Source organism: Rhinichthys klamathensis, unplaced genomic scaffold (genome assembly GCF_029890125.1).
Source record: "Rhinichthys klamathensis goyatoka isolate OS25496 unplaced genomic scaffold, OSU_Roscu_1.1 h1tg000011l_1, whole genome shotgun sequence".
NCBI lineage: Eukaryota > Metazoa > Chordata > Actinopteri > Cypriniformes > Leuciscidae > Rhinichthys > Rhinichthys klamathensis.
Window position 1 is genome coordinate 442,457 of NW_026606564.1, and position 25,410 is coordinate 467,866.

General features: G+C 38.1%; 1 protein-coding gene across 2 annotated transcripts in view; it reads right to left on the reverse strand.

The window, feature by feature from the left end:
* Nucleotides 1-25,410, reverse strand: part of dpp6b (dipeptidyl-peptidase 6b) — a 149,105-nt gene that overhangs the window by 117,895 nt on the left and 5,800 nt on the right. Inside the window, exon 1 of one of the 2 annotated variants that reach the window (XM_056262920.1) lies at nt 7,320-7,487. The exons of the other annotated variant lie outside the window; for it this stretch is intronic. Coding sequence (XP_056118895.1) covers nt 7,320-7,376 — 57 coding nt within the window. The 5' untranslated portion in view covers nt 7,377-7,487. Of the gene's footprint in view, nt 1-7,319; nt 7,488-25,410 lie in introns of those variants that run through there. 2 annotated transcript variants of the gene reach the window in all.

Here is a 25,410-nt window from a genome sequence, read left to right on the forward strand (position 1 = left end):
TCATGAACCACATCTATCACAGTATCAGCCATTATACACTCACCTAAAGGATTATTAGGAACACCTGTTCAATTTCTCATTAATGCAATTATCTAATCAACCAATCACATGGCAGTTGCTTCAATGCATTTAGGGGTGTGGTCCTGGTCAAGACAATCTCCTGAACTCCAAACTGAATGTCAGAATGGGAAAGAAAGGTGATTTAAGCAATTTTGAGCGTGGCATGGTTGTTGGTGCCAGACGGGCCGGTCTGAGTATTTCACAATCTGCTCAATTACTGGGATTTTCACGCACAACCATTTCTAGGGTTTACAAAGAATGGTGTGAAAAGGGAAAAACATCCAGTATGCGGCAGTCCTGTGGGCGAAAATGCCTTGTTGATGCTAGAGGTCAGAGGAGAATGGGCCGACTGATTCAAGCTGATAGAAGAGCGACTTTGACTGAAATAACCACTCGTTACAACCGAGGTATGCAGCAAAGCATTTGTGAAGCCACAACACGCACAACCTTGAGGCGGATGGGCTACAACAGCAGAAGACCCCACCGGGTACCACTCATCTCCACTACAAATAGGAAAAAGAGGCTACAATTTGCAAGAGCTAACCAAAATTGGACAGTTGAAGACTGGAAAAATGTTGCCTGGTCTGATGAGTCTCGATTTCTGTTGAGACATTCAGATGGTAGAGTCAGAATTTGGCGTAAACAGAATGAGAACATGGATCCATCATGCCTTGTTACCACTGTGCAGGCTGGTGGTGGTGGTGTAATGGTATGGGGGATGTTTTCTTGGCACACTTTAGGCCCCTTAGTGCCAATTGGGCATCGTTTAAATGCCACGGCCTACCTGAGCATTGTTTCTGACCATGTCTATCCATTTATGGCCACCATGTACCCATCCTCTGATGGCTACTTCCAAGCAGGATAATGCACCATGTCACAAAGCTCGAATCATTTCAAATTGGTTTCTTGAACATGACAATGAGTTCACTGTACTAAAATGGCCCCCACAGTCACCAGATCTCAACCCAATAGAGCATCTTTGGGATGTGGTGGAACGGGAGCTTCGTGCCCTGGATGTGCATCCCACAAATCTCCATCAACTGCAAGATGCTATCCTATCAATATGGGCCAACATTTCTAAAGAATGCTTTCAGCACCTTGTTGTATCAATGCCACGTAGAATTAAGGCAGTTCTATAGGCGAAAGGGGGTCAAACACAGTATTAGTATGGTGTTCCTAATAATCCTTTCGGTGAGTGTATATATGGTAATGGTATGTATTTTTTTTATTAATCAATGTTTCTTTTGTCACTCCAAGTGTACTTGTAATGTAAAGCAGTTCTGTCCAGCAATGGACAGAATGAATCTCATATATAATAAAAACAATGTATAAACAGAACAGGGTACCACATTTTGCCATTGCAGAAATATACATACACATTCATGGTCCTTTTCAATGAAATTACGGTCCATAGTATTGGTCTATATTTACATGTATGCATTTGGCAGATTTTTTTATCCAAAGCAACTTAAGCTGCGATACTAAGCTTTAAGCATGCAAAATTACCTTGGACCCAGAAATACTGGAAACTACGCAGCATTTTTTTTTTTTGTGTAGCGTGAACTATTCGTGTTCTTTGAATTCACAAATTTGTGAACTCCAAATTGGTTAAATGTCAGTCAGAGTTCACAAAACATTCGTATACAGCAGAAGATCAAACATCTTTGCATAAGCTTGCAATTCTGGTCTTCTAATGTTCAGATGCATTCAAAGTAAATGAAGTGTGGCTGTACAGTGCATTCCAAGAATACATTTTTGACAGTCTATGTTCTCAATGGAAATCAAGTTACATAACCTTGGCACTGCTAGCAACATACTCTACCATTTAAGCTACAGGAGCCTATAAACGTGATATGTGCACTATATTGTAGTGATGGGAAGTCTGGTTCTTTTACTCGAACCGGTTCTTTCGGACAGTTCGTTTCAATGAACTGGTTCCAAAAAAGGTTTACCAGTTCTTTACGTCCTCACGTAATGATGTCAATTCTATCATCCCGGTGGACATTCAAATAAAGTAATTTGTAATTAGTTAAATAATAATCATCATCATCACCATCTTGGGTTTCTAACATTTATGTTCTGTAACTAAAGCACCCAATACAGGCACTGATGTGCAAACTTGGATGTTTTACATGTTTCGTTTGTTATTAAATAAACCTATATTTCGCCAAATTCACCCCCTAATTCAAGTCATCGGTTCACACATGCTCAGATTATCAGCACAGCATCAGTTGTCTGAAAGAAATTTCGGTTCAGATGGTGCTATCACGCATGCTTAGTATCTCCAACTCATCGGTTCTTGAACGTGTCCAAAAGAAACGGTTCTAGGTTCAGTGTACTGGTGATTCGAAAACTGTTGCAACCAATTCTTGACTTGAGAACCGCTGTAAGTGTTTGTAAGAGTACTGCTGCAACCTGAATATACAGTCGACAAAAGTCGAAGCATGTTCAATACGTTTCTGTTTTGATTAATACATTTTAAACATTTACTTTGTCCCCTTAAAACCTCGCCAAAAGTTTGTTCACGTAATTATTTTAACTTTAGGTTCAGTGTAGTGATTTGAAAAAAGATGTAAGCAATTCTTGACTCGAACCGCTGTATCAGTGTACTGTTACTGTTTGGCAGGGCCGTGCACAGACCTTTTGAGGGGCATGTGCTAAAACTGAAAAAGGGCACCCCCTCCCTTTTTCCCCCCACCAAGTAATCAAAATTCATATAAGTACAAAAAATAGTTATATCAGTTATAATTTTTTTATAGATGTTATAGTTATAAAAAAAATTATATACATATATATATATATATATATATATATATATATATATATATATATATATATATATATATGTATATATTTTTTTTCTCTGCTTTGCACACACAAAGTTCAATAAAATATATCTTTTTTTAGCTATTCTGTTTGGTTTCATAAGCTAATTTGTATTTGGTTAACATTGCTCTACCTTCCCCTCTTCTCAATGTCACACATAAACATGAGTCAAGTATTTTTGAGAAACTATTTTGAAATATAATTTAAATAATTATGTCCAACTCAATTCCAGATTATAAGAAACTACAGCCATACAATGGTAGCCATACAACTATAGCATATCCAACATGTATCCGCCTACCTGGCAAAAACTTGATACTGTGGAGGACCAGGAATGTTGGTCTCTTGAAGGTCCCTTGTTCACTACACTTTCCCTAAAATAAGCCAGCAATGAAAATAAATAAATAAAATAGTGTGAAAAGTACAGTTGCAGTGAAAAGGATTTCCGAAGGACCACGTGACACTGAAGAGTCCTGAACTTGAGTAATGATGCTGAAAATTCAGCTTTGATCACAGATATAAAATACTTTTTAAAATATTTAAATAGAAAACAGTTATTTTAGATTGTAAAAATATTTCACAATATTACTGTTTTTGCTGTATTTTGGATCAAATAAATTAAGCATTGGAATGAATTAAATCATGAATTACATTCTGCATGATAAAATATAAAGTTTTCACAGTGATCTTCTGTAATGTTTTTTTTTTAGTTACTACTACAACATTACTGTAGTAAAACCATGTTTTACTACATTTATACATGTGAGGACGAGCAGAGAGTATAATACTATAGATTAAAAAACTATACAGTGAATACGTGCATATCAACAACCTTGAATTAACCATAATTTAATATTATTACCATAAGATGAAATGTTAATAAATTAAGTGTATCAGCAATCATAATTCAAAGAAGAACATACATTTCTTAGAAATATATGTCACCTAGGTGACGACGAGGATCACTCAGTCGCTTTGTGTAGTTTCAGTATGAAACAGCGCGGGGGCGCGCCTGTGCTTATGATTTAATTTTCCGATGGTAAAAACAAATTATATGTTGTTGTAATACTTATAAATATATTGTTTACATTTTACAAAAGTCAAACTCAAATACAGTTACGGGGTTCTTGACCAGCGAATGTGTGCAAATGTGTATTTTGTCCGTCATTAAAACGGCGCCGGCGGCATCACATTAAGTTACATTTTTATCAACGGGTTAAGTTTGTTGTAGCTATATAGGCGCTCAGTTTTTCCTGTTGTAAAATACATTTGTCCAAAATCGCATTTTATAAAAGATGAAATGCTACTGTATGCATAGGCTATTTAAGTGTAGGCTATTGGCTATGACTAGATGGCAAATTCTAGCCTAGACCTCATGTCTCAGTCAGACATCAAATAAATCAAATATGAGCTTTTATAGACAAAGTGTTTAGTACTTATTCAAACAACAAGATCTTTATTTACCCTTGCAAAACTTCGTTCAGCTGCTGTCTGCTGTGCGGCCGCTGCAGAGCTTCAGTTCATTCAGTCACGATAGAGGGGGCGCCGGGGTGGAGTTATCAGTTTTACTGACAGTTTGAGGATCGAACAAGATTTACACAAGCTCTTTTTAAGAACTTTCATTGGCTAAATATTTTTAAAACAGACAGACAGACGTAAAGGGTGACCAATAGCAATAGCATTGATTTATTGAAGAAGGAAAAAAACACCACCACCAAAGAAAAGGGCACTTCGAGTGTAAGAGCAAAAAGGGCATGTGCTCTGCACAGGTTGAGCCCTACCTGTGCACGTGCCTGCTGTTTGGTAGTACACGCATGCTCAGTATCAGCAGTTCGCGCTCATCAGTTCTCTCAGCACAACATGTATCAGTTCAGTGAACTGTTGGATTAATCGGAGTAACATATATAACGGGATATTGGTTTGTTGGAGGGACTGTGCAGGCAGCAAGTAACTTTAGTAACTTGGTGATCAGGTTTGACTCAAGACACGAACGGTTTAGAACGATTCAGTCCGACGAACCGAACATTACTATGTATTGCACATTTCAGGTTTATTGACATATCATTTCATTATCATTATTATTATTATGCATTTTGTTGGAATATTCTGTATTTCCTGTATAATATACATTGTTAAAGCTCACAAAAATATGAAAATAGTCATAATTTTCTCACCCTCATGTCATTCCAAACCTGTATGATTTTTTCTTCTGTGAAACATAAAAGAAGATCTGAGAAATGTGTCATTGTTTTTTGTTTTTTTCTATACAGTGGAAGTTAATGGTCACATAAACTGTTTAGATGTTTACCAACATTCTTCAAAATATCTTCTTTTGTGTTCTGCAGAAGAAAGAAAGTCATACAAGTGGAAGGACATGAGGGTGACGATGACAATTCTCATTTTTGGTTGAACTATTAACCTCTTAAGTATTTCACGAGTTCACACTTACATATAATCAGATATAGTATAAAATATGCGTATTTGGTGTGCTTTCTGAAATGAGGGATCCGAGCTCGGAGTTTTGCCGAACACAGAGCACTCCCCTCCATCCCTGGCTGGGATAGGAATAAACGAGAGTGAAGAGTTGGAGTGGAGGAGGGATGCTGGAAAAACTATCATGGAACAGAGGTAAGTTGGCTCTACACTTAAAAAAAAAAAAGTTGCTTCCTTAAATTTTTAAAGCTCAAACAACTTGGATGTTTAAGTCATTTGAACCTAAATTACATTAATCTGACTTAAAATGATGAATGATGAGTTGAACAACAAAATGAGCTGAATCTTGTATAACTTACAAAAAATTAGAAAATTGCTTAACATATTTTGATGAGTGAAAGCAATGTAAAAACATATGTTGTCATAACTTATTTATTATATATATATATTTAGTGTATATATTGTGATGGATTTTTTAATTAATAAAATAGTCAACTCTATATCAAACTATATATACGCCTCCTCTCACGCTGATTGGGTAAATTATCTAAATGTTTTTCTCCTGACCTTTGTTAATAAAACATAATTTGGTGTTGCTGCACTACTTTCTTCCATTTATTCTAATCCTTTTTTATTGTACTTTAAGCACCATAAATAAGTGACCTTTAGAATGTAATGATGTACGCTTACGCTGTAATATTTCTTAAACTGTTAAAACTTTAAGGCATGCCAGGACAACATGACATTTAATTTGTTAGCCTATTCTCACCACCTGAGGTATGTGAAAATTGTTCACTTTTGCAGAGTCAACTGATTGCAAGAGCAGGCAATTTATTCATAACTACTTACGAAGCTTTGATTAAAATTGTGTTTCGAATGGGTCATTATTATTCTTACAGGGCATATTGAAAAACTACAGTACGACATTCAGAACCTCCATATATGCCTATCGACTTGCACTTTTATCTTTAATCTCTTTTCTGCAGTTAGTTGCATGAAACTGAGCATGAAAATGAGGATGTGTTCTTACTGAAGATTTTTCTGTTTACTGAACCAATTTTTTTTTTTTTCGCGTGAGAGCAATCATACAGCCTTCAAATCCAATTTTAAAATGTCCAAGATAAGGTGCCATGGAAATGGAAACTTATCGAAGGATGATATGAAGCAGACTGTGGGAGTAGATGATGAGTGAGTAAATTAGACAGAGACGTCTATAGAGAGTGCAAGGATTAGACACATGTATTAGAACTTTTCGCAATGCTCTTCAAGTCGAAAACTAGAGAGGTTTCAGAGGGTCACTTCAAGTGAACACTAAAAAGATTTTACTGTAGCGATCAGTGAACACTGTCACTGATGTACGGTGCATCAGTGTCGCCTGTGCTGCAGGGTGTGATAAGCATTGAGTCTCAATGGATAGCAGAATAAATTTCAGCCTTGGGTCCAATAAGAAGTATTTATCCTCTTTATGGTTCTGCATGAATGTGTCTGTGTGTGCATGCTATTATGTATTGGCCCAGGAGACTAAAAAGCTTGAAACGGTATGATTGAAATAGTCCACCTCTATTAAAGCAAAAATTGTATGCATTTGCAAGTAATCGGGCGCATTGAGACGGTACAGAAAAAGTCATACAATTAGCAATTGAAGAGTTTAACTATAGAACTAACAGAAGTGTCCTTGAAGATGCTTGAGCATGCAAATCCAATAAAATATTTTTGCACTCCTTGAGATAGGCTGTGCTATGATCATGACATATCAAACCTTAATTTCTGTAGTTCGTTTAGCTGTACACTTCAAGAGTTTTGCCATGTCTTACAACATGGAGAATGTTCTTGATGGGTCCCTAATGTAGACACTGGCCAAATTCTGTAATCAAAGCATTTTGTACTTTAGCATATTCTCTTCACAAGGCTTTAACTTGTAATATCACAAACATCAGGCTTGCAGTTTTGTATCCATAATGAGTTTTATGGAATGGCTGACACAAAAAACAAGGCCTTACCTTTCTAAATGAAGTGCTGGTGTCGATCTTCAATTGAGTGACAATAAGAACTGACATTGTGGATCGACGCGGATCTGAGTTGGCAGTGCAGCAAAGTATGGAAGTCCACTTGTGGTACAGCGTGTTTCACCTGCCTGTTGTTTACTTTGTCCTTCTTCTCACTCTTATATGTTCAGTCTTGGCTGCACATGCACAACCCAGAGCGAAGTATGCAATTCCAACGGCACCCGCTGCTCTCAGCTGTATTTTTCTTCTCTCAGCCAATTTCTGTCCTTTCCTTCTTCCCTCACCTCTCCTCCGTTCGCCGTCTCTCTCTCCTTCTCACCCTCCCTCTCTCTTGTGTTGCCCCACTGAAGCGTGAGGGTAAACCACTTAAATATTCTGGGCAGATTTCACAAAACACACATAAAAACAGCAGCAGGTGACAGCAGCCCTTGCCAACTGGTTTAGAGACTAAAGGAAAAAGTATGAATATGTAAACTGACTATGGCTGGGTTTAAATAGCAACAATAGTGTTGGCAAGTTGGTAAATCATTTTCCATGAATGAGTTCAAAGTGCCCATTTCAATGAATTTATTCAACAATTTGTTTGCATCATCATTCAAAAATGTTTATGGACTAGTGGGATTTTTTATATATATTGGACGGTTCTATTTTAAATATATGCAGGTAAATAATACAGTTGTATTACTGTATGTTTGACTGTAGTGACTTCTTTAGCCATGTTTTTATTTTATAATTAATAAAAATATAAGTATTCTTTTAATAAATAAGTTGAAATAATGCAAATTGTTGACCGTAACAAACAGATATACAATAGATTAACAACCTCGGACAGTTAGAGTAGGCCTACTTGCATTAGGTCTGTACTTAAACGGTTTTGTCTGTCTTTTAAGTTTTCATGAAAAATGTATTTCCCTATGGAGAAAATGAAATACTATGAAAATAGTTTCAGTAATTACTTCTTTTCCATTTAATTTAGTCTAGTTAGTTTTGTATCAAATACAATGTGATTTTCAGTGATCGAGATCTGGCAGCAACAGCACATTTTTCCGCTTGGGCGAGCGATTTGCGGACCACTCTCATTGGCAATGGAATCCCCCATATGCCAGCAAACCAATGAGAACCTGGAACAATGATGATGATGCAGAACAACAGAGTGTAGGCGCCAAAGCTGTTGTGGATCCGCTTTCCCCAAATTCCTGAAAATTACAGTTGTTTGGCAAATAAATAAATGGTGGACAGTTGGATACGTATTACCAAGATTGTATTATTTAAGCTTTATGTTACACCTAAAATCACAAGAGAATTTATAGTAATTTATAGTGGAATAATAATTAGAGAGTCCACAACTCTCCAATTATCTCCAATGGATTGGGTAGAGCAGCTTATGGACTGTGTACCCCTGTAAAATATTTGTCCTTGTGTGAGATTATTTTTAAGCCAAATTAAAGCCATTTCAGCTCAAACAAAATAATAATGGGATAGTATACTGAATATTGCTAAAAAGCTAAAATATATTTTTATAAGACATTTCACCCAGCCCTAGTGCTGATAAATACATGTGCCATTATCCACAAGGACATATTTATGCTGCACCGTCATGAGGTAAAGTCTCCCTGCCAGCAGACAGGGTGCTGGCATCCCTGTTGTCCATGCAATTTCATTTATGGAGAATCTTTGCCTTGCACACGCCCTGTCCAGGTTTCGACACCCAATAAAGAATTTATTACACAAACCCCAGTGACTCCAGAAGATTTGTTCTGGACACAGGGGAGGGGTAGAGAGAGAGAGAGAAGTGGCACTGTGTAGACTAGAATTCATTAAAAGACAAGAGTTTTATTTAAAGTAGACAGTATAGTTGACTAGCATGCTCTTAATTGACTGAGAGGGTAGAGACACAAGATGTGCTGTAATGGAATGTAAACACATCCAATATGTGCAACAAATGAAATGTGCAAGTGTATGTGTGGATATCTGAGTGTAAGAAAAATGCTGTTATAAAACAACTTGTGAAGTTATATAAGTACAACATAGTGTGTGGTCCAAAAGACAAAAAAAAATCTGTTTTAGGATTTTGACTAATTTAAAACAAACTAATCAAACAAGTAAATGTGTGACATTGATCATGTGAACTCAGATGGTCAAATACAATACTTGTTTAACAAGGTATTGAATCAAAATGAACTAAAATGTGTGCATTACCAATTGACAAGGCTGTCAATAGATTTGGGAAATGAAAAAAGAAGGAAACTTACATTTCTGTTAAGTGGGTAAGGTTATTAGCCAATGTCGATAATGGCAATATGGTCGACTATCAGTTGATTTATCTGTCTATCAGAGTTACAGTTTTTAATCTGTCTCCAGGTTTGCCTCGTGAACAAAACATTTTCAACAAGATCACAAAAACTCATAGAATAACATTTACTCTGTTATTAACAAAGACTGATATAACACTTCCTGTCTCGAAGGAGTTGGGCCACCAGCAAAATTAAATAGACGGGTATAAAAGCAGCAATTTCTATGTCATGGTGGAGGTGGTTATTTTTCATTTTGCTCCCTGGGCACAGTTAACAGGCTTGGACCCTCTAGGCTGTCTCATAAGGAGTGATATATGAAATGAGGCAGAGTTGCACAGCATCCTCCATTAGGGTCAGTTTAAAGATGGTGTAGGGCTTTGGTAAAGAAGTTATCAGCATCTGCAGGCTGCTAGAGTTCACAACATTGTATGTGTTTATAAGGTGCTATTGATTTGACCTCTCCACTAAAGCAGGACCATAATGACTGATGATTACCTCATTGGATTTAAAACTCTGGAAAAGTTGAATGGATCAATAATTTGGTCTGCAATTAAGACTGAGCTAAATGATTCAGTGATTTTAAATTCCCAGGCAGAGCCAAGTATGGACACAAATTATGGGAGTTATTGATGCCACCCAGCTGCCAGACTTGTTCCACAAGCTTGTTGGGCACCCAGTTGAGGATGCAGAAAATATAGTAATTACTTCATCATCTAATTACAAAATTATTATACACATCTGGAGAGCACAAGTTTATAAATAAGTTTGCATATGTAAGTAGATTTTCAAATATCTTTGTGATATCTGCATATTTATTATCAAGTACTGAAAGACATACATTGTATTACAGTAATAAAGCATTCAATTCTAAACACATTCTTGTTTGAAGGTCTGACCATGGACATTGGGGAGGGGGGCTTTGACACTGGCCGTGAATGACTGAAGACACTCCATACAAATTCACAGAAGCAACAAGCCACTGTCTACCAGGATATTTCCCTACAGGCCTACGAAGGCTACCTGAGTCTGTCTTGATTGAGTTCTGCTTGACGGCCTCACTGTAAAGTAGACATGCTGAAAATATTGCCTTTTCCCTCTTGGGTGAGGGTAGTGCAACTCTTCCTTTCTCCATATCAGTCTGGTTAAGGGTTTCAAAATGTAATCTGAGAACTAAAGTTTCTCATCTGTCCAAAATATGGACTGCTCCTGACTGGTATAGATGCAGAGTGCAGACAACCGGTGACTGGCCGGTCAGTGTCACGTAGGGGTGGAACGGTACATGTATTCGTATTGAACGGAAACGGTACGGGCGTCACGGTTCAGTGCATGAATTTACATGGAGAATACACAACACATTCTCATCCTTTGGCGTCATATAGGTGACGCCATATGACATTTCGTCGAAATCTTACGCACATGGCATCCTTTAGCGTCAATATAACATGCACTGTTATGGGTAGGTTTAGGTCTGGGGTAGGGTACGGTTATGACGCCTTGGGATCTGCGTCTCATATTGACGCTAAACGATGCCATGTGCGTCGGATTTAGACGAGCGTCACCTGTATGATGCCTTGGGTTCTGCGTCTCATATTGACGCTAAAGGATGCCATGTGCGTAAGATTTCAACGAAATGTCCAAAGCGTCACATGTATGACGTCTTGGGATGAGAACGGGCTGGAATACACGGTACACTCGCGTGCAAATTAATTAATGCAATGTGGAACTACTGTTAGATACGCGGGTACTTTGAGGACACATAATCTGTAGGCGAGCTCCGCATATGTATGCAGTTTTTTGTCAGGTCAACGACGGTCAGAGATAGCAGGACTTGGAGTATCTGAGCGAACCACACGCAGAAGACTGGAACAGCATGGATTAAGGTACTTCATTTTAATACAATTGTATTATTGAGAGAGGAAAAAGTGGAATGGCACTGTACAAATAACGAATATAAATACTATTCTGTTATGAGTATTGCCTTATACAAAAAATTATCCTGTGAGTTTTCTCATAGTTTCTTCCCCCCCAAAGAGCTAAAGATTTGTACTCTGATGTCACTGATGACGTATTAGACAACATTGTGGCAGAAATACAAAGACATTACCCAAACTCTGGGTACAGGATTATACATGGTCAATGGTCATCTTCGGGCACAAGGTCTTCATATTCAGAGTAAGAACAATTTATAATATTTATAGTTTACACTTTTTGTAAACTAGAAAAAATTGTTGCACTCCAGTCCAAATTGACAAGAAATCCTTTATCTTCAGGTGCATAGAGCCAAGGGAATACTTGAAAACGAGCAATAAGGCTGCTGGTCGCGCACTGAATCCAGTACAAATTGAAGAAGTCTGGCAAAACATTTTTTTATTCTATAAGTTGCATCGTGCAAAGTGCTATGAGAAAACTCGCAGCATAATATTTTGTATAAGGCAATACTCATAACAGAATAGTATTTAGATTCCTTATTTGTACAGTGCCATTCCACTTTTTCCTCTCTCAATAATACAAATGTATTAAAATGAAGTACCTTAATCCATGCTGTTCCAGTCTTCTGCGTATGGTTCGCTCAGATACTCCAAGCAGGCGCGCAAGCTGGACACATGAGTAACCACATACAGTATCACGTAGTACACGATCATCTCTTGTGGTATGTCCAGTAAAGGACGTCCTGGTCCTTTAGTTGTCCTGTCCTTCACAAAAAGCCTGTGAGCTACTTCACTGAGGTTGGCGAAGACAACATTACTGATGTTGCTGTTGGTCAAGGCCACAAACTCATTTAAAGGTCCCCTGACATGAAATTTTCACTTTCTGAGGTTTTTTAACATTAATATGAGTTCCCCTAGCCTGTATATGGTCCCCCAGTGGCTAAAATTTCAATCGGTGTAAACCGAGCTTTGGCTATCTTTCTCTGCCTTTGAGAAAATGAAAGCTCAGATGAGCTGATATTGAATCTCCACCGTATGATGTCATACGGAGGAAAGGTAACCTCCCCTTTCTCTGCTTTGCCCACCCAGAGATTTTGAGCTAGGAAGCTCAGAGAGAGAGCTTCCTTAGAGAAAGTGAGCTAGGAAGTACGAACGCGATTTAAGTTTTTCCTCGAGAGATATCATGGCTTGCCAACGAGCGAAGCATGGCAGTTGATCAGTGTTCGGATGTACAAATGAACACAAAAGTATTTTTTAGTTCCTTCATCCGAGCTTCTGAAGAAACAATGGGTTAATTTTATTTTCTCTGGAAATGCGCCGACACAACTTCCCAAAGTTTTGTATGGTCCAAACATTTCACCAACGGCTGTTTCCTCAACTTGGGCCAATACAGAGCTGGCCTCGATGAACGTCTGAAAATAAAATCGATCGAGCTACCAAGCAACACTTGATGTGTAACGTTAGCCTACTTGTTCAAGTTCAGACAGGTAAGTTAATCTTTCTCTCAAAATCGTTCAATACTGTTTATGCATAAGTCAAGCCAGTGACTAAAATATCAGCTTCACATCGTTTCTTTTAGTAGTATGAAAATAATCGTATTTAAATTGTGAACAAATTATACAGAAAGTGATCAAAGAACAATCTTTCCACACAGCGCGAGTTTATCTGGACAACTCGTTATGAAATCAATGACGCACGTTACACTGCTCAACGAAGCTCTTACTGTATGTACATCATCGTGTTTGCATTGGTGAAAGCATTAGAGAGAGTGCAGAAACTGCGTTGCAATGATAAGATCTTCATTCTCACGATCAACAGACTTTCATCTGCTTGCTCAATGCTCATCACGGCAACATTTTATGTTATGGGAATAGATCTAAATACTTTAAAAACTTCTCACAATTCGTTAATCTCGATAGCTGTAATAGTAAAAACGTATAATAGCTGTAGTAAAAGTATTCGAGAGAGTTTCAGATGTAATACGTATATGCAAGCATGTCAGCCAACCACAGCAGTGGCCGGTTACTGAATCCCATAGCAGACACACCCCTTCAAACAGAGTGTTCAAATCAGAGGCTAAAATCAGGCTAGGAAAAATGCCTTTTATTTCTAATGTAAGGACTGGGCTAAAAGGGTGAATCTGAATAACTAAATACATCCTGCTAAAGACCCAAAAAGACTGAATGTAACACACACACACACACACACGAGCCCTTCCCTCCCCCAACACACGAGTGAAGCTCCTGTTACGAGACTTTATAACCCATCGGAATGTCGCAGAATGTCTCTGAACAAAGAGACGGACATTTCTGTTGGGTAAAGACATAAAAACCATTGAATATATTTTGTTAAATGTATAAGTGTTTTTCCCCATGTCACAGTGAAATATCTTTGTTTGGCCACGGCATAAATAGACATTAGAAATACCTTCTTTATGCATATTAAATACCTCTGTATTTTTCCTTTGACTTTCATTTGATGTGTTTGACACCTCTAAAATGCTCATGGAACGGGCTATCTGAATATGCACAGAGATATAAAGTAAAGTGTATTTTTAATAGGTTTTACCGCCATTGAAGATTCAAACTGTTAAACTATACACCCTCCTTGAACACACCCCTGTACCACGAGGGGCACGTTCTCCCAAACAAAGGACAATAAACCGAGGGTTCCCGCGTGCAACATCCATTCCCCGATTGGCCCAGTGAACAGGAAGGGGATGGATTTCTCCGAGGTGATAAATGTAGGAGCGCGGCTCCGCCCAACGCTCTCTTGAACTTTCCAGCGCGTCAGAAACATGTAATTCACGCGGATGTCCCCTCAGGGGATCAGATCCTATCCTGGATCTTTTCTTTACTTTCTAGCCTAAGATCTGTTTTCTGTACTCAACTTGTTTCACTTCCACGAAGTGAAATGACCTGAGCCGAACTATTTCCGTTAGTAACGTGACCTAAAAGACTTCCGACTCCTGTTCAAAGACTCGCGTCGCATCACGTGACTCCACGGAACCAAGGATTCAGCTAATGCACGCAGCTAAACCATGCGGGCCGCACGCGCACGGAGAACAAAAGATCTGCCGTCCAAAACGCGGCTAGACCATGCAGGCCGCTCAAGGAACGCAGCAACACATGAGAGAACCCTTCCACATGCAAGTAAATTTGGGTTACCCTGTTTTCAGAGCATTAAGAATGTGTTTTCGTGTTGTTTCAGGAAAGTTGACTTTCTAGGTGAACGTAACCCTCCCTCTCTCTCTCTTACTCGCTCTCACGCGTGTAATTTATCCATATCTCTATATCTCACACACTTTCTCGTTCATTGATGTCTTATTGTGTTGTTTATGTCTTTTTTGTTTGTAAATATATATATATTACTGTACCGTAGTAAATATATAAGTAGACATGCCTTTATTAAATCCATTATATTCATTTTGATTGATGTGCTGTCTCTTTGCTCAATTTCAAGTCCCTTAAGTGCCAAAGGTCTAACTTATGCTACAAGCTTTACGAATTAAAGATACTTTAAAGAGTATGTGTTGATAGGGCGGGAAACCCAATTCTTCTGGCCAGAGAATTGCGATTCCTGAAATCCTATAAAGTAAGATGATATTGTGGATCCCACAAATATTATCCTGACAATTGAGCTAATTCATTTTACCTGTTTGTGAAAAATGGTCCGTGTAATTAACTGCAATCAACTTGTGGTTAATTTCAGGGATTCACATGCACGCATGCAGGTAGAATGACAGATCCTCCCTTATCGGGAGATTTATTAACATGTAAGACTGATCTAATCCAAACATGTATGAATAATTATTAATTACCAATTATTAATTATGATATGCAAATTCCCCACGGATTAGATCCGCCCTCAATCCTTACACTAAATTATGACTTTTTTTTATCTAAAAAACATACTGACATTATAAGGACAACCCAGGAAACATTATAAAATAATAAAATAACCCCATGTCAGGGGACCTTTAACTTATCCAAAACTAACTGGCTTCTGAGTAAGAGGAAATCTGTAGAGGATGCACTGTCATCAACTTGCTGCGCGAGCATCATAAGGTCCTCCACAATTTCACCAACAACAACCTCCATTGTTTAAAATAAACCGGCGTCTGTTCAGGGCATCAATTCTTGACCGTCGTCTGTGAGTGACGTCACTTCCCAACACAAACACGCCCCATAGCATAATCCCACCCTTGACACTGATTGACAGGTTTCCGTGAGGCATCGGAGTTTTGGCTGGCTACATACGCGACGCTGAGAAAGTGAAAAAGTAGACGTGGTAGTTGAAATTGCTATTTAAATATGACAGGGCCAAACTCGTAAGATATGGGAAACACAGTTGCAAACGGACTTTGCTTTTCCATTTGAAATTTGGCAGTCAGTGTGCGTTCGCTTAAACGAAAATGCAAACGGTAATTGGCGATTTGCAATTGCGTTTGGATTATGTCACATTTTATGCATCCACAAATTGAAAACGCAATTGCAAATACAATTTGCAATTCCTTTTGAATAATGTCCGGAATATCATTCCATACTAATCACACTAAAGTGATTGTACACTCCAGGGACCAGCCAAGACTGATCACATTGGTGCGATTGTATGAGTCAAAGGGTTCATCAAAGAAAAACGTAGAAATTGCTAGCAGCCATATCATCCTGTAGCTAGGGCTGTGCAACTAATCGTAATTAATTTTCGATTTTGGCTTCCAACGATTATGAAAACAAGATAATCGACGTGAAACTATCCTCGTAAAAACAGTTGGTCTTAAGTAAACGTAAACACTGAGAAAAAGTGTGTGTAACAGTATATTGAGTCTGTGCAGTCTTGTCCATCAAACAAAAGACAAAGATAAAATCCCTCACTGCTCTTGAATGAATAAACTGTATTTTTTTAAGCATTAGTCTATATTTAATGTACAGCACCTGCTTTCTCACCTGAATATACTGTTAGATCCACCTGAAAAACTTAAAGCCTAGTTTATTTCATATCTCTCTTTATTCTTTTGCATTTATTTGTGATGGTGTTTGCAATTGGTTCTTATTTTATTACTGACTTTTTACTCAAATTTTGCATTGAAGAAAAGTAGATTTTTGTTTGTGCTGTCAATTAGAAAGAAAATTGCAATCGGCAAAAATTGGTGTTGGCAGGTCACACTTATAAAAAAATTGAATCGGCCAAGATCATTGGAATTGATGCATCTCTAATTAGAGCATGATGTTAGACTATGGTGACTATATGATTATTGCCCTCAATACTGGGTATTTTCTAACCAAAATTTGCCATTCTTTACAATATAAACAAAAAACTATAAAATCAAAACAATCTAATTGAAAAAATATGGTAATTTCTTTATTAGGCTATTTATATTTATATCATTATCTTTATATTTTTAATTTGTTTATTTTGATAGGCCCCTCATTATGTGTGTTTTAATTTATACACTAACTAAAACACATAAATAATTATATAGCACATATTTATGCAACATATGTCTAGATGATATTATATTATGATCCTTGGCTATCTAGAAGTCAATGTCTTGTTTTTGTGAGACAATTCTAGACTTTATAACTATTTTTGTTCATATAAATGTCATTATTTTTTCCATTCCTGATCTTGTGAATCTCTAAAAAGTGCTGTGTATTTCAGAACGAGATTTTTCACAGCTTCAGTTTCATGCTGCAAATCAGTGGATGTGAATAGGCCTCATTTATTTAGCTTTAATTAAAAAAAAAAAACTTAAGAAAAAACTAGCTTTTGGACAGCCTTTTTCACTGATTTAATATTCAATCTGCATTGAAAAAAGTGCAGTCCCAGGTTTTTTGTTGTTGTTAAATACAATATGTGTATGTGGTTGTTTCTTGTTTCTCGTTCCCCTTTTATATAAAAATGCATGTTCTTAGAAATCTGGCCTTGATGTTGTATGCATAAATAACTGTTTCAAAGTTTTTGTTTTTTTTCTAAAATATGTCATAGACCTTTACCATACAATTGAAATGACTCAGGAGGAGCTATTGGCAGCTCAAAGGCAGCCATTCAAGTTAAAATTCAGCACAAGGATAAGATAAGAGCTCATTTACACTGACTGTCAATTTGAGACTCAGTCATAGCACAATCAAAGAGAAGCACAACTGAATCATCCATTTAACAAAAGCAGCTAAGCAGAACATAGAACTTTTGTTTCCCTGTAAGCTCAGAGGTAATCCTTCACTTTAGGGATGAAGCTTATTATTTAGATTAAGTTGTAATATTTTTACACTGTTTGGGGGCATAAATGTTGCTGCATTGTTAAAATTGAGTTTTTCACTCAAAATGATTACTTAACATTATCTATTGGTCTATATTATAATTTTTATTTAGATTGATCTATTTCTGTGACTGATTTAGAATTTATTTTAATTGTATTTATTTTTTCTTTTTAATGTCTTATTTTTATTCTGGAAATGCAGCATGCACTGTGCCCAAGACAAATTTCCCTAAGGGGACAATAAAGTATACAATACAATAAGAAATGCCACTGAATTTCAATCATGTAAAGTGTTGGGTATAATAACTGCAATGTTAGGAATGGAGGAGCATGAGAATGAATGTTAAACATGCAAATCTAAATCTCTATGCATCCATCTATGTTGGTTATGATAAAAACATGCCACACACAAGCCAAGAACCATTCAGTTATCATGGTAATTAAACTATATTAACCTGCAGGAGGAAGTGATTATAAATAACAACACTAACACTAACAACAGCACCAATGATACCAAATACAAAAAGTAATAGTACCAAAAGAAGGGAAATGGTTTCAACAATTTGTGTGTGTGTGTGTGTGTGTGTGTGTGTGTGTGTGTGTGTGTGTGTGTGTGTGTGTGTGTGTGTGTGTGTGTGTGTGTGTGTGTGTGTGTGTGTGTGTGTGTGAGTGTGTGTGTGTGTAGTCAAATTACCCGTTTGTGTTGTTCAAATGAATAAGACCCTGTTTGGAAGGATTTGAGCTTGAAAGTGCTGCCATTACATCCAAAAATTCAACATTATAATTACTCCTTTGCCTTTGATAAAAACTGGACAGAAGAGAGGGGAGTGGGATCAAGAAATGACCCCAGGGTTCCAACAGAGTATATGCACTGCCCACCAGGCGAAAGTTTTATTTCTAAAGAGCTTAATAATTACGTTTCTTTTAACGCAGCAAATCAAGACTAGTCTGGAATGGTTCAAATTTACTGTGGGTCAAATGTGATATCACCCAGCCAAAAGTACAGTATATGTCTAATGCGTAATATCTTAGAATCCAAGGTAATACAAACCCAGCACTAATTAATGTTGTGCATCATTTAATTATATATGGGCTAGCAACTGCAAAAAAAAAAAAAAAAAAAAAAACTAAACAGCAAAAACAGCACATAAACTGGTAGAGAAACAACACTATCAGAACTAGTCCAGAGGACTATACATCTGTACCTGAAGAGAGAAATAAAAATCTAAAAGACTCAGCATTATCTAGATTGGTGAATAAAAGTAAATGATGGCAGCTAACCTTTCCTTCTGGTGTAAATTGTGGAGAGCAGTGACAGGCACTGGATGAATACTGGCACCATAAATGAACCGCATCAGCTCAGGGAGACAGATGGCACATAAAAATAACAGAATCCTGCACTGGATAGACTTCAGCCCGGTTAATAGAGTCCACTGAGTGGAGAGAAGAGAGCAGCAGACATGACACTTGGAGTTTGATTGAAGAAAGGTTTCGGAGTTTATCATGTATTTAGGCAGCCTCTGTGATAGATTTCACAGAAAGCACTGATTCCATTAAGTTTCCCTTTTGTAACACTGTTAAAAGGTTGAGAGAATTAAACGGATTGATCTGTCAAAATCAAGTAATGCTCTTTATCAGATGACAACTGTAGCATAATGAGAGAAGATCGCGTTCTGTTTCGCTATAGCACTGTACATTAAGCAGTAGCAGGAAATGTAAGGAACTAAAAACTGAATAAAACTCATTAAAAAAAGTTATTCATCAGCCTGTTGAAGGCTGTTTTAACCTTTGTTTTCAGCCTCCTTCACCTGTTCTCAAAGCCCTTTAAAGTATTAATTTGGGAAAAACTGCAGTGCGTTTGTTTGTTCTACTGAGAGTTCTAGCAACAGCTGCAGATGTTTACCAGCTAAATAATGAATCAACAGGCAAACAATGCTATTTCACTGTCACTATTGTCCCCTGGATCTACCACCAAAACTTTACACTAGGACTACAACAACTAATCGATCAAAAAAAGATAATCAATAATGGAAATGATCAACAACAAAATCCATTATTAATTAGTCTGGTCTGTGCAATGTGTAAGGATAATCTCTGTCACTTACTGTTTGTCACTTTAAAGACGTTTAAAACACAAACAAAATATGTGCCTGAAAAAGGTTGCAAAATGAGCTGTATTTGTATATAATTGTACTTGTTTGGAGGAAAACATTGTGTAGGATGTGGAATCACACGTTTATTAAAATACAGACAATAAAATTGGACTTATCCAATTACTCAATAAATCAAAGAAATAATGGTTAGTTGCAGGCTGCAGCACAAGGAATGGCACTTGTATTTATCAACTGCTGATGCAATAAATGCAAAGAATACCAGCTGCTCATCAAAAACAAGACAAGCCGCTATAAGAAATGCATTATACCAGTGGCATGCATGGTGCCCTCAGGTGGTATGGAGCAAAATATGTAAATCATTAAAATACACTTTCTATTTTCCATGTTTTATTTCCAATGTCTGAATGTTAATATGTAATGTGCATATGTAATGTGTATTTGTAATATGTAATCAGTCGGGAACTAATCAAAATCTGATATGGAGCATTACGGTTGTTACTGCTTAGCTCAAAAAAAAAGGACAAAAAAAGTATTATAAAAGCAATATAACTATTTGTGTGCACTATATTCCAGGTCTTCTGAAGACATTTGTTAGATATTTGTGGAACAGTCAGTATATCAGGTTATTTATAAGTTCACGGAAGCTCTTCCCTCCACTGCAGCAGTCATGCCATTCTCCATTCAGCATAACAACAGCATTTCACATTCATATAAGAGAGTCGTCATGGTAAAACTCTCTCCAAGGCTTGTTGCCTCGCTGCCCTATCAGGCAATGTCTTGTAGGCAGTGTTTGTGCATAAAGGTACCTCACAAAACTGATTTCGGACAGGCTTCAGAGGCAGCATAATGTTTTAATAATTTACAACAAAAAAGAGAGAGCTTCGAAAACCAATAAGATGAAGGTATCTCAGTAGACAGGACATGTCTTGTTGTCTTCCTACCTCCGTATTTTTCAGCTTTCGGAAGCAGCCCAAGACATTCCAATGCTCCCATTATCATGTTTACTACTTTTGTTTAAAAGGACTGTTAGAGTCTGTTAGACGAGAGCACTGGAATAGAGGACTGAATTAAATATTTGAATATTAAAATATTGGAAATTTAATGTGTTTGTTTTTTCTGTTTTCACTTTACTGAGAATAAAGCAATGTGTTGGCAAGTTAATTATATATAGATATTCAAAACTGATAAAGAAAAAAATATTGGCATTAGCAGATGAATATTGGCATTAGCAGTCAAGCCTACAGTATTGGTACTGTGACGAAAAAGGGGTACCATGCCATCCCTAATTGTCACGCTGGGTTGCAAAAATGGACATAAAAAAGCTGGATTTAATTGCAGCAATGATTTCTTAAATCCAAATAAACTCAAACTAACACTTCAGTTACACTACAAAACACCATAATAATGATGAGAACAGACTAAGAGCAATTGTCAAACTGGGTTGAAAAACCAGAAATTGAGAAGAAAAAAAAAAGTTGGATTTAATTACAGCAGTGATTTCTTTAATCCAAATAAACTCAAACTAACACTTCACATACTCTACAAAACATGGGTAACAGAACACCATAATAATGATGAGAACAGACCAAGAGCAACTCAAACACAGGGTGTATAAATACTAGAGACAAACAAATGAAAACTGAATGAAGACCAGGTGAACATAAACAATCAATTGGAAACAAACTAGTGGCGGGAAAAAGGGAACAAATGAAACATTCACTAAACATAGGAAAACAGGACACAGCCCTAATATTTCCATCCCATCAATAAGGTGTGACTACGGGCCTTAAAACATCAACAATATTCCAACAGAGGTGGGTGAGCGGGGGCTTTGGAGGATGCACAGCTGGTAACAGAGATAACCCAGGGCGAGGAAAAACTAGGGAGGGGTTACAGTGGTAGGATCCAGGCAGGAGTCAATGGCTGGAGGAGCCAGGGAGTTACCCCAAACAGAGCTATCAGGTAGAAGGTCCACAGTGGTGGGAGTAACCTTGATATAGAGGCCAGGCAGAACCCGGGGAACATCAGACAGAGGCGGATCTGGTGGAGGTTCGAGCCAGGCCGAGCTGAAGAGACCAAGGCAGGGTCGTGGGGACTAGTGGCTGAGGTGAAACCAGGGGGCCGGATGACTGAGGACTGAGGTGGAGCTGGAGGGGACGAGGAGCCGGACGGACCCAAAGTTGTGGAGGAAGTCCAAGGTGAAGGCAGAACAACAACTGACCAAGGTTGAGCTGAAAGGATTAAGAACCCCGGTGGAGCCGACTGCTTGACAGCCCAAGGGGGAGTGACGGGCATTGCTATTCTAGGTGGAACTAGAGGATTGACACTACAGGGCGGAGCTAGCAAACTGGAAGTCCAAGACGGATCCAGGATGCTAGGTGCAGACAGCTTATGATGAGCCAAAGGGCTGAATGGAGCCAGTGATTACAGTGTCGAAGAACTGAGTAGATCAGGCAGGGGATTACAAAATGGCCTGCTTGAACGATACAGGGCAGACAGAGTTAAAAAAAAAAAGCCTCCTTGGTCGATACAGTACAGGCAGAGTGTTTAGAAGCAGCATCCTTTGTCGACACGGGACAAACAGATCCTTCAGGAATGGCCATCTTGGCCGACACAGGACAGGTAGATACTTCAGGAACAGCCTCCTTGGTACTGGGCGGGATCAGTGGCAACAGGAGACTTTGGAAAACACCCTTCTCCAATTCCAATTTAAGCACTGCTCACTGGTCAATGGGCGAGGCTCCACGTCATGCCCACAAACTCCACCAAAACCCCCTCTTTAATGAACGTAGATGCTGCCTCAGGCACCTGGTCAGACATTTTGATGGGCTCGGGCTCCAGGACAAAGATCGGCTCTGGCCGAGATCAGCCGCAGTGGCTTGGAGTACATTGGGGCTGGGGCTGATGGTGCAGCCTGCGCTACGGCGTTAATGAGGTTTGATCCTCATCACTCTCGCCGATGGTAAAGGGGGATCCATTTTGCAGTACCACCCCGCACATATTCTTTAAATGTCCCTTGAGGTCCATCTCAGGCGCGCCCTGGTCTGTTGATTCAGACCTGCCTGGAAAAACATGCAGAGGCTGGGGTCATTGTAATGGATGAGATGGTGCAGATCCCAAAACCTCTGTGTGTGCCCCTCGAGGGACAGATCCTCCCCCTGTGAGAGGTGGAAGATCTGAACTGCTGCTAAATTCATTTATTTGGTCTGTTCTTCTGTCATGCTGGGTTGCAAAAAGTTATGGAAGTACACAGCAAAAATGTATGCTTGTACAAAAAAAGAGAACAGTTAAAAGCTGGTGGTCGACAAAAAGACAAGATATTATTTAGTTTGCCATAAATGTCTATATCAATCATTTAAAAAAGAGATAGCATTTAAAGAGATAATTTGTTTGACTATGTATCTATAGCAAACATTCTAAATGTTACTATTGTGGTTTGTGGTGTTAAGAGCACTGATCTGCAAACGGCCAGTCAAGGGACAGATGAGGCTCTTAAAGGATTAGTTCACTTCAGGGTTAATGATAATTTGATCATTTACTCACCCCCATGTCATCCAAGATGTTTATGTCTTTCTTTCTTCAGTCGAAAAGAAATTAAGTTTTTTGAGGAAAACATTCCAGGTTTTTTCTCCATATAGTGGACTCCAATGGCAACCAATGGGTTGAAAGTTGTAATTGCAGTTTCAATGCAGCTTCAAAGGGCTCTATGCGATCCCAGCCGTGGAATAAAGGTCTTATCTAGAGAAACGATCTGTCATTTTCTAAAAAAAAAATAAAAATGTATACTTTTTAACCACAAATGCTCATATTGCAGAACTCTGCGATGCATTACGTAATCACGTTGGAAAGGTCAATTGCGACGTAGACGAAAGTACCATCCAATATTTACAAAGCGAACGTGCAAAGACTAAGTCAAATGCCCTTTACAAAAAAAAAAAGGTAAAACAACGATGTCGGACGATTTTGAAGTTGGAGGATAAAATTATATGGGAGTTTTTCACACTACCGCGGTACTTCTGCATAGGTCAACAACGCGTGACCTTTCCAACATGATTACGTAATGCATGGCGCATCGCTGAGTTCTGTAAGACAAGCATTTGTGGTTAAAAAGTATAAACAATTTTATATATTTTAGAAAATCATTTCTCTAGATAAGACCCTTATTCCTCAGCTGAGATCGTGTAGAGCCCTTTGAAGCTGCATTGAAACTGCAATTTGGACTTTCAATGCATTGGTTGCCATTAAAGTCCACTATATGGAGAAACATCCTGGTATGTTTTCCTCAAAAACCTTAATTTCTTTTCGACTGAAGAAAGAAAGACAAACATCTTGGATGACATGGGGGTGAGTAAATTATCAGGAAATTTTAATTCTGAAGTGAACTAATCCTTTAAAGCAGCATGATTTATTTGAACTACAAGAAAAAATATATTATGTGTGTATGCTGCTCACAGTCTTTCAACTTAAACAAAAACAAACATTTTCAGCCAAAAACAAACATTGATGATGACTGCACTGTTAAAATAAATAAAGATTCCGAAAAGGAGGTTTTTGCAGCAAAAAAAAAAAGGTTGTTCCCTATCTAAAACTTTTTTCCACTAAAAAGAACCTTTTGTGGAACGGAAGGTTCTTCATGGAACCACAAGATGCCAAGTACCACCTCTGATTTGTAAAATGTGGTACTAGGGCTGAATAGTATGAGAATTACTGTATTGTACTATAATAAGTGTGATGGGGAACAGCAAAAATGGAAAGTATATGTCATCAATAGTGGTTTATCACTGACTGCGTACCAAATTGCAAAATCTTACATAAACCAATCCTTCTCAAACCTGTCCTTTGAACCCCCCACCATAGCACATTTTGAATTGCTGTGTCCCAATTCACAGGCTGCATCCTTCGAAGGACATAGACTTCAAAGTGACAGCTGCCATTGATGAGTGACCGTAACGTTTGTACTGGACCTTTTTTTAAAGTTATAGCAAAGTGTCTAAATGCAGTATGTTCACCGTGGTCCGTTTCTGTATACAATAAATAGTATAAACTATGCGCAGATCACATCTCAGTAAGAAATGTCAACATTTGAACAGCTTTAAAAATTTATATCATTAGATATTTGAGTAAGTTGAAACCCAATACTTACATTTAAAAATCATTCGTCAAATTCTCTCAAAAAATCCTGTCTTCTCTGGCGCACAATGAATTCTGGGATAGGCAAGGCCGCGAAGAATCCATCTGTTGTATCCTTGATTACACGGAAACGAAGGCCGCATTTGGAGGCCGGATTTGAAGGAGCCTTCGAATTGGGACAGCCTTTCGTCGCACAGTGGTCAGTGGCGGAGCCAGGGGGTGGCCAGGGGTGGCCATGGCCACCCTTGGCTTAAGCTTGGCCACCCCTTTGGCCACCCCTCTCACAACTTCTGTTTCTATCTCGCTCTATTTTTTCTTTTTCTTTTTTTCTTTCTTACAAGAATTGCGTTTTTAAAACAC